The sequence below is a fragment of the Marmota marmota genome, unplaced genomic scaffold (assembly GCF_001458135.2).
Source record: "Marmota marmota marmota unplaced genomic scaffold, marMar, whole genome shotgun sequence".
Classification (NCBI taxonomy): domain Eukaryota; kingdom Metazoa; phylum Chordata; class Mammalia; order Rodentia; family Sciuridae; genus Marmota; species Marmota marmota.
In genome coordinates this window covers 2,035,402-2,046,623 of record NW_025999944.1, presented here as the reverse complement: position 1 = coordinate 2,046,623, position 11,222 = coordinate 2,035,402, and the positions used below count along the sequence as shown (strand labels likewise).

Sequence of the window (11,222 nt, the reverse complement as noted above, 5' to 3'; positions counted from 1 at the left end):
TTTTTTTTTTTTTTTTTTTTTGAGACAGGATCTTGTTAAGTTGCCCAGGCTGGCCTTAAATTTGAGGTTATCCTCTGTTGACCTGAGTAACTGGAATTCTAGACATGTGCCACTGTGCCAGGCTGTCTGTCTGATTTTCAGGGGGTAAAGAATGATGTATATGAACCAAAATTTACCCAGAAAATAAATTAAGGATAAATTATTTGGATTTGGCAGCTTCTTTGAGAAAGAACTGCCTAGAATTATTATATTGCTGAGCACTTGATAGAGTAGATTAAGTGCTGAGGATTTAAACAGAAACTAAAGTGTTAAATGTCTCTTATATCTCTTATACACTGTTAGGAAAATGTTCACATAGCTTTTTCAAGAGATTTAACATTTAAGTATAATAAACTACTGAAGTGCACAAACTAGTAGTATCCAACTTGGATGAGTTTTTTAAGATAACGCATGTGTGTGTCAATGAAGATACTTGAATACTACCAACCCTACATAATATTTATAAGAGATTGTGTGAATTAAACAAGGTTTTTAGATCTCTTTTTTGGGAATGGGTATCCGGGATTGAATCAGGGACTTGACCACTGAGCTATATCCCCAGCCGTATTTTATATTTTATTTAGAGACATGGTCTCGCTGAGTTGCTTTGTACCTTGTTATTGCTGAGGTTGGCTTTGGACTTTAGATCCTGCCTCAGGCTCCCAGAGCTGCTGGGATTACAGGTGTGCACCACCATGCCCAGATGGTTTATAGATCTTTTGAAATTGAAAAGGTTAATGAATCATTCTGGTCAAAAGTTTTTTCTCCCAATGAGATAATGATATATTTTGGCAGAGAAGCTAAAAAGAAAATGAATAAAATACACTTACAATAACCAAAGCATTTAGAATAGCTAACAATTGGAAAAAACCCAAGTGCCTATCACTATAATGGATAAAGAAATAGGTGGTCTAGTCCTACAGTGAAACATTACTCAGCAATGAAAAGGAACAAGCTGCTGATACATCATCGTCATTAGTGAATCTCAAAATATCTAAACTTAATGAAAGTGGCTTAACACGTAAGATTAAATAGAGAGTAGAAATGAGATTTTAAAACAGGGAAAAGTAATCCATGTTGGAGGAAGAAACACCCTGAAGAGTGGTTGCCTCCAAGGAAAAAAGACAGGGCTTGTCTGAGGAGGTGCTTGAGGAAATTTCCTGAGGTGATAGTATGATATGAAAGTATGATATAGGCAGGTGTGTGTACTTCTCAAAACTCTAGGATAGTAAAACATACATTGGTATACTTTTTTTTGTTTGTTTGTTTTTGTACAGGGGATGGATTGTACTTAAGGGTGCTTGACCACTGAGCCACATCCCGAGTCCTATTTTGTATTTTATTTATTCACTGAGTTGCTTAGCACCTTGCTATTGCTGAAGCTGGCTTTGAACTCGTGATCTTCCTGCCTCAGCCTCCTGAGCTGCTGGGATTACAAGTGTGCACCACCACACCAGGCAGATAAACTTTTTTTTTTTTAATGTAAATTTTACCTCAAGAGGAAAAATTCACCTGAACAGAGACTAAGCTCAAATTGATGATGTACATGCTGTAGAGATGTCTGTAACTAATTTTGAAAAGCATTCAGAAACTCAATGAATTGGATGATGTATGGATAAAGGACTGGAGGTACATACAATGATGCAAATGTCGAAAAAGAGAATGGTCATATCTAGGTCTTTAGTGTGTGGGCGTTAACTGTAAATTTATTTTTAACCTTTTTATATATTTAAAAATCTTCATTATAAAATATTGGAGGAGAAACCTAGGCAATCAAGAAAGAATATAGTAATCATGAAAATAGGTTTTGGGTTTTTTTTATTTTTTTTTATTAGTTGCTCAAGACAATGATCTTGACATATCATTCATTTGATTCAAATAGAGTATGAATTCTCATTTTTCCACGTGTACAGATTGCAGGATCACATTGGTTATAGAGCCATGTATATATACACAGCAATATTAGTGTCTGTTATATTCTGCTGCCCTCCCTATCCCCCCCTCCCCTCCTTTCCCCTCCCATCACCTCTCTCTACCCAATCTACTGTGATACTTTTCTCTCTCTCTCTTTTTTTTCCCCTTCCCCCCTCACACCATCATATATGTATTTTGTGTAATCATGAGGGTCTCCTTCCATCTTCCGTGCAATTCCCCTTCTCCCTTCCATTCCCTCCCACTTATCTTCCCTGTTTAGTGGTAATCTTCTTCTCGTGCTCTTCCTCCCTACTCTGCTTTGAGTCACCTCCCTTATATCAGAGAAGACGTTTGGCATTTGTTTTTTAGGGATTAGTTAACTTCATGATAGTTTGTCACAAATAAGTCCTGGAAGAAAGCAGACCATAATATGTATGGGGCAAGGCAGATATTGTGCTTACAGACACAAATGAACTGCAGCATATTAATTTCTATCCATACAATGTACATGTTTGTTTTTAATTATTAATAAGCCTGGTTTAAAAACTATGGAAACTTAATATAAAAGTTCTAGATTTCTGGCAGCTTAAATTTTGTATATGATAAAAGTTGTCTTTCAGATCAGAAAAGAAGCACGTTCTTCAGTAAAGCATATTGGACAACTATTCATTTACAATGAAATAAAGCCCAAATCCTTTCACATTGATTAAGTAAATATAAATTCTAGATGGAACAAAGATTTCTAAGTTATTTTTGTTGGTACATTATAATTATCCATAATGGTGGAATTTATTGTTACATATTTATACATGCACACATTATAACAGTTTGATGGAACAATAAATTTTAATTATAAAATCTATTACTAGAACCCCATAGTACCTCAGTAATTAGATTGATTTTATCTAAATGGTGTTTAACTAGAGACTCAAAGGAATATAGAAGTCATTATCCAGAATCCTTTGATTCTAATAAGTCCTACTGTATATTGAAAAGTAAAGAGATTTATGCTTTTGTCAGTAAGACATAGGCTTAAATTATTTTTCTATTTTTTATCCAGAGTTTTTGGAAGGTACAAAAGTACTCTGAACCTTAATTTCCTAATGTTTTGCCATGGCAAAAACATTCTAGCATGGGCCATCTCTTACTATTTTCCATAAAGAAGTTGATAAAGAGATAATAATTCTTCTGCTCTGCATTACCTATAATGATGTGTTGTTTGGTAGATATTGTCAATTAAAAAAAACTTATTTATTTATTTTTATTTTTTAGTTTNTTACAAGTTAAGTATGAACACTGAGAATTTAAACTTCAAGAAGAGATGCCCACCTTGAACAGAGGTAATAAAGAAAGGTGTCACACGAGACACTGGGTCATTTTGAGGATGGCTTTGTGTATTTTCCATTGCTATCTGTGTCCTTAGTCTAGAATTTTCCTTAGCACATGTTAAGTGCCTTATATGTTAAGTGATTGAATGAATTTGACCTCAACCTTAAAGGATAGTCACTGTTTTAAAAGATGAAAACTTTATTTAAAAAATAAATAAAACCATATTTAATGTTAAGGGATTAATATGATACCAGAAAAGATAAGATATATCTTTAGTCTGATAATGATTATAGATGCAGAAGCTTATTTCTTGCTTTTATCATTATGTCAAAATGAATCCTACTGTTACATGTAACTAAAAAGAACCAATAAAAAGAAAAAAAATTCTAGATGCAGTCTACCACTAAGCTACATCCCCAACCCTAGCTGCTGCTTTCGAATGTAATAAATGTATTGTTAAGATTAAAAAGGAGAATTGTTTGGGCATATATAGTAAGATGAACTTTTGAAATATAATAAGATGAACTTTTAATTTTCCTGAGTAGATAAGATGTCAACAATAAAATTAATTTTTTAGGTTTTAGTCTGCTTTTGTTGTTGCTGTTACTTATTTTTTATAAGTTTTTAATATAACAGTTAATTCCCAAATATGTATTATAGTAACAAGAAATATGGGCCACTGTCATAAAAAAAGAAATACTGTAAAAGATGGGACAGTCTAATAAAGATCTAAAACCTTGACTTTTAACTCATAGTTTGACATAATACTTCATTTCAACTGCTTTATATCACAAATAAACAAAACCTGTTAAAAACAACTGGAATTTATAGTTAAATCCCACATTACACGTGTTTGAGTTCCATCATTAAATATGAATATTAAATATTACACATTATAATTGGTATTTAACTTGCATACTGTCACTTGTTGCATAATTAGAATAATTGTCTTGCTTGAGTGAGACACTATCTTTCCTTTTTCTGCTTCCTTCCTAGAACTGCTTTTTTGGTGTCCTTTACTCATATAGGGGGGTCTCCTTGGATCTCCTGGCATCCTCTAGACCTCTGCCATTCTCCCTTCCTCCAGTGTGGGTCCCTGCTTCTTTGCTCAAGTTTATAGAAGATAATCATAAAAATTAAATAATTTACCCAAAAAACCTTAGATATTATGTAACAGAGCCTAAATTATAACCCCATGTTTTTATTATCAATAGTTTGCTGGTATATGTTGCTACTATAAATAAATTATTCATGTTTATAGATTTTAATAAGAGTTTAGGAAAAGTAGTTTATATAACTGGAGACACAGCATGAATAGCCTTACTGGGCTTCCCAACATGATATTTATCACTTCAGATCAATCACTTATTTACCAGATGAATTTTTATTGCTGGAATGTTAGAAATTTTTTTTGAACAGTATATCTTTGAGTATTCCTTGTCTGCCTAGGTATATACTGCCGTTGCTGATCACTCAGCACTGGTGACATTACAAATGCCTTCCTGCCTTCATTTTTATGTATAAAATCCACCTTTCGCTGGTTCACATTGAGAAAACTCTAGGCTAGATGCATTTTCCAAATCTCATAATCCACTGAGTCTATACTGGATTATAATTTCAAGGTACACAGTGGAGATAGAATGGCATCAAGTTATAATTGTGTACCTGAACAACTTGTTAAGAAAGGGTCAGAAAGAAGAAAAAATGGCCACTTTTCCCTTTTATTAATTAGGGTAGGGAATAAAAAGGCAAACTAGCATGTGAATTTTAATAAAGTGGTGAATATTACATTTTAGGAAAGACTTTAAAACCAAGAATGATAGCTCATTTCACATTTAATGTCTTTTTAAAAGTATATCTGTTAATATATGAATATACATAGGATTGTGTGTCTACATCTGCTAATAGTATGCATCTACTAATGTTTATTTGCTAATTATATATGCATCATGAAATAACAATTTAAATGAGGCTCATCAGAATTAATAATGGCACATGTTATGGATGTTATTCTTAGCACCCATGTACTAAATCTTATGAGTGTGTTAGTATTTTATACAAAATATGAGACTCTCTTAAAAGTTGATTGCCTGTAGGATTGAGCATCCTTAATTAATAAAACTGAAGTCTGAAATGCTTGAAAATTAAAAACTTTCTGAGCCACTAATATAACATAGGTAGAAAGTTTCAGAACATTATTAATGCAAACAGTTATTTAAAAATATTACATAAAATTGCAGACTATGTGCATGAGGTATACATGAAACATAAATGAATTTTCTGGTTACACTTTGGTCCAATCCCCAAGATATCTCATTTCCTATATATATGCAAATATTTCAGAATCCAAAAACACCCAAAACCTAAAAGTTTCTGTTGCCATGCATTCAGGATAAGGGATTCTCAGTCTATATTTACTTGTGTAGGTAAGATATTATATGTTTTATAAGTAATAAGATGAAATGGTCATGAAATACAATTAACATGTTGGTTATTCACATATTGTAGCTTTTCTTTTAGTGTATTTTTTGTTTTGTTTTTGTTATTTATTTGTTTGTGTTTTTTATTTTCAGTACTGGGAATTGAACCCCCCAGGGATGCTTTACCACTTACCACTGTGCTACATGTACCCCATCCTTTTAAAAATTTTTCTGGGAAAAGGTCTTGCTAAGTTGCTAAGGCTGGTCTTAAACTTATAGTTCTTCTGCCTTATCTTCATGAGTCACTGGGATTACAGTTATGTGCCTCCACACCTGGTTTGTGTTATTTTAAGTTTTAATGTTATGCTTCGTATGTCTTCATGGGTGGAAATTTATATAAGTTTTAATTCAAATGTGAAGGACATTAGTATGCAAGTGTGAAATAGACGGTCTTAGTACTCTGCTTCATCTCTGGGTATCTATGATACAGATAAATATTTTTAAGAAATCTAAAGAATGCTCAATCTATGTTAAAAGAATATGAAAGGCCTTAAAGAATCTATGTTAAAAGAATATGAAAGGCCATTTTAAAATGTGTCGTCTTTAATATCTTTTGTTCCAGAAAATGAAGCAATGTCATTTGAAGCAACCATAAATAACTCTTTTTCATCCTGATTTGGGGAACTTAAATATACCTGAGAATAAGAATAGATCAGGTTTCCCATTTTACAGCCTTTTACAAACACACCCCCCCATGGTTGTAGATAGACAAAATACCTTTATTTTGTTTATTTATTTTTATGTGGTGCTGAGGATCAAACTCTGTCTCTCACCTACCAGTGAACTACAACCCCAGCCCTTAACTTTTTATCTCTTAACTACAGATTTGTTCACTCATTTCATGAATTAAGTTTTATGTTATGTAAACCCCATGATGAATGAGACACAATCTTTGTGCTAAAGGATTTTACAGGGTAGTAGGAGAGATAAGATTAGAAACAACTATAATATAGGATAACATGTAATATATTAGCATGTGAGTAGTATAATTGAATTGTTAAGTTTAGCCATTACAAAGAAATCTTTTTCTTAGCTTGAGAATGAGGGAGAACTTCGCTTAACAATTGACATTTAAATTGTGTCTTTTAAAAAATGGTGATTTGATAAAGATGTATTGCTGTGAATTCCTTCAGATAGCAGGTTAACATGGAAACTTTAGCAAGTTATAAAAATAAAGACATGTCTGTAACTCCAGTAGCTTGGAAGGCTAAGGCAGAAGGATTGGAAGTTTAAAGCCAGCCTCAGCAATTTAGTGAGGGATTAAGCAACTTAGCGAAAACCTGTCTCAAAATATAAAGATATAAAGGGCTGGGGATGTGGCTTATTGGTTAAGTGTCCCTGGGTACCAAAAAATAAACAAATACACACACACATACATACATACATGCACACATGAAGTAGAGGGTGGAAAGGGAGAAATTTCATCCTTATGTGGAACTCACCCAGATGAATCTAACATAACAGTGATTTAGTTAACTAAGACTTTAGGAGTTTGAGATTTTATAAGAGAAAGGAAGTAAAAGGGATTCGTTCTCTTTAGGGAATATGTCAAATTTCAGATGAAGAGAGGAAGTAAGGAGTAGAAGTCAAGAGATTAGATTTGGAGTAAATGAAGTTTTCATATTAGCAAACTGGTGATTTTCTGAGAACACAATGAGGACAAGAACAGAGGCAGGTTGTTAGATGGCTGCAAATGAAGAGAGAATGAAGTGGATATATGAAAGTTTAAATATCAAAGCAAGTCCAGTTGAACAGAACTCTTTTAATACTTAAGAGATTTTGGCACAGTGAAAGTTGAATAGTGTTATTATTTTGAAAATACATTTAGTAAAACCAAATAAGTAAAAGAGTTATAGAACTCTTCCCATGGTGCCTTAGAGTATCTTGTAGAGATATTTACTTCAATATTTTTATGATTATAGGAGATCATTAGTTTCATATTTTCTTAGAGTCCTGCCTGAAGTTTTACAAATTAATAGTCAATGTTTATTATAGCACTTGTATAATTTCACAATTTTTACATTGAATATATATATAAAACACATGCATGTATAAATATCTAATATTATTTAGTATTTCATTTCTTAGACAAAAAATTTTCAAGCCCTTTGAAGGGTTTATTAATGTTCTCATTTTACCTGATGATTAAACCAAGGTGTGTACATATACCTGTGTTTATTTTGTTTTGTTTTATTTGTGGTGATGGTGGGGATTGAACCCAGGGCCTTAAGCCTGGTAGTTAAAAATTTCACATTTCAGTCACTGAACTAGAAGACTAGGCCACCCTGCTACTCCCCCTGTATCTTTTTTTTTTTTTTTTTTTTTTGATGCTAGAAATTGAACTCAGTGTCTTGCCCAGCAAGCACTCTGCCACTGTGCTATGTCCCAGCATTCCCTCCTCACTCAATCTTTAGTTTTAGGTTTTTCTTTCAAGAAAGCTGCTGTCCGGTAAAGACAGTAAAAAACTTTGTTTTTTTTGTTGGGGAAGTGTGTGTGTGTGTGTGTGTTTATGTGTGTATGTGTTTTAACTCATGAGTACTTAAGAAACTTGCAGAATATTGAAGAATATGGACAATGAGATGTCTGTGAATTGCTGTTTTGTGACTTTGGGGATTCCTTCATTCTTTAATAATTCACAAACTGGATATTCCCTATTGGAATAATTCAGTGTCATCTCTTCTGTATGATTTAGTGTCTGCTCTAGGTGAATTTGATTTAAAATAAACATATTTAAATTTTAATTTAACTCAGTTGTCAAGAAAATACTATTAACTCATTTTTCCCATAAAAGCACATTTTTTTTTCATTTAACCTGAATAACTATTCTCCTAAATTTGGTTTTGTTTTCATAGAAGAAAATTTTTAAAATTAATTTTTTGTTGTTTCAGACACCATATGTTTGGTTGTTTTATATACATAAGTCAATTGGAATACATAGTGCAAAAGTTATTCCTTGCTCAACTAATTATATACACACAAGCATTTTGGGAAGAACCTAGCCAGTATCTGCATCAGAATCAAAATCACTATGAGAAATTTTAAATACTGTTATTAGGCAGCTGATTAGTTTCTTCCTTTAGGAATCTTTTTGGTTAGGATTTCTAGCCAATAGATTAAAAATATCACCACTGATTATTTTCGCATAGGAACTTTTCTTGAGTTTCTCCAAATAATCTACAGAAAGATTCAAACCCCTTTAAAGAGTTTGTGATTCATACAGGAAACAACGTGTAAACATTTTGTGATACCCTTTGACTCAGATCAAAGGTCAGCAAAGTTTAGAATCAATTATTGTTATCATTTAGACCGGTGGCCAAAAGACAAAATTTAGGCTATATGCAAGAGAAGAAGAATATGGCCAGAGATATTTATTAATATATATCAATATATAACAATAAGTGAATACAATTTTTAAAATGCAGGTTCACTAATCGGAAGAATGAAATGAGGGAGGGAGATAATATTTTGCTCAAAATAATTGCAAATGTTCATCTGAGAAAATAACTCTTAGGTCATAGGTTATGTAAGAACAAATGGCAGACCAGATTCAGCTTATGGGCCGTAATTTGCTGACTCCTTTATTAGATAATAACTTACCACTATCTGTGTTACTTTGAGCTTGAACAAAAATCAGGCCTGTACTTTTGTAATCTTATTGAAGATAAGGCATTCAAAGAGAAATTGGTCAGTTCTAAGGGTTTACATATGCTTGTATTTAGGTATTCTGTTTGTTCTAGTGGAGAAACAGAAGTCTTGCCTTTCCTTGTCTTTCTCATAAAAAAGTCTGGTCTTTTGAGAATTTGTTGAATTTTTAAGGAAGTAAAAATTTGTAATAGGCATTTTAATAAAGGAAAAAATAGGTCTAGAATATAGAATCCTACGAACAGAATAAAGTGTAGTTTTTATTAATACGTACTTTTTCAGCAGTAAAGTTTAATATTCCACCTATCCCATTAATTTTTTTATATAACAAAAACAAGGCAAAGCCTTTCTTAAAATGGCTGGTATTTTCAGCTGTGAGAATGATAACAGTTTCTTCCTTAATCATTTTAAAGATTTTTAAGAGAACAGTGTGCGCACAGTTGCTTAGTTAATATACAGACCCGTAGTCTATTCACGACTGATTTTCTCGTTGCTTTTCATTTTTCTGGAATTTCTGCGTAACATATATTTACTTACCAGTAAAAAAACTTCATAAATACTATGTGACAGCCCTGTTCCTAATGTGAGTTATATACAGCATGCATGAGATGAACCATAACTGATATTAGACTGATGTCTCCAGTGGCATTCAGTAAAGTGTCTGTCTGATGTTGTGATGTTTAAGCACTCAAATATTTGGTGTTCTTGGTTTGTTGTAATTTCATATTTTCACACAAGTTTGGTTCGTTTACCTTTTTTATTTTTGTGTCCTTTCTTTCTGTGTTCTCCCCTCCTCTCTGCTTCACGTTTCTTTTAGCAAAGATGAGGATTTCTACCTTCAACATACATTGTTGGTCTTGTCTTCTGTTTTTGTTAGGAGGGACAGCAGTGTGATAAAAGAGGAAATCAAAGCCTTTCTTGCCAATCGGAGGATTTCCCAAGCAGTTGTTGCACAGGTAACAGGTAAGAGCTGAAGACCCCTTTATTCTGAAATTATGTCTTGTCTCTGCCTTCTGTGCAGATGTTATTTGCATTTCTGCATTGCAGTGCAGATTTGTCAACTTAGGCATAATAATGTATGCCTATGATTTAAAACCATTGTTTCTGTTATCACAGAACTTCTCCAGTGATTCTTTTTTTTTCACATGTGCTAGTAAGTTTTATAGCATTTGTAATAAGCAAAAAATTTGATATGTTATGGCTAAAAATAGGTTTCTCTAGTTTTAATTGTAACAAAGCTTATGACACAAGCACATCCAAATGCTAGCTCCATTTAATTTATAAAAGCTTTGGAGTCCTCCAAATTGAGTTCCTTATTGTACCAGTTAAAGAGTGATTTGTGAGGGCAAAGAAGCTATGGGGATTTTGTAACCACTTTTCTGTGTGTGAAAGCTTTCCTCAAACCATTATTGAGAAGATGTGTTACCATTGTCTTCTCTTTGTTATTTATATCCCATCCCATTCTCCACCCTCACCCAAAACCCATCTTTAATATGTGGTATATATGTGTCATTCTCTATTCAGATTGCATTTTTTATAAAGTTCTTAAATTTGGTCTTAGCATGTCTTTGTTGGTATGTGGTCTTTTTCTTGCATTTCAGTGATTTATAAGAATCTAAAGTATTAACTGTGTCTAGTTATTGGAGGAACCAGAATCTCTTTCAGCTACATTTTGTAGTTTCAGTGTTGTATGTTTGACATTAGTAAACTTAAAATTGATTTACCCTCTTTTTTTTTTTTTAACACTAGGAACCTATGTGTCTTTAGACTTTTCATTCTCTGTGCCACAATTTTCTTTATGAAATTCTGTGTTTCTAT

The 11,222-nt window shown here is 32.7% G+C and overlaps 1 protein-coding gene across 1 annotated transcript in view; it reads left to right on the top strand.

The window, feature by feature from the left end:
- Positions 1-11,222, top strand: part of Hmbox1 (homeobox containing 1) — a 101,454-nt gene that overhangs the window by 25,444 nt on the left and 64,788 nt on the right. Inside the window, exon 3 of the mRNA XM_048801466.1 lies at positions 10,274-10,367. Coding sequence (XP_048657423.1) covers positions 10,274-10,367 — 94 coding nt within the window. The remainder of the gene's footprint in view (positions 1-10,273; positions 10,368-11,222) is intronic.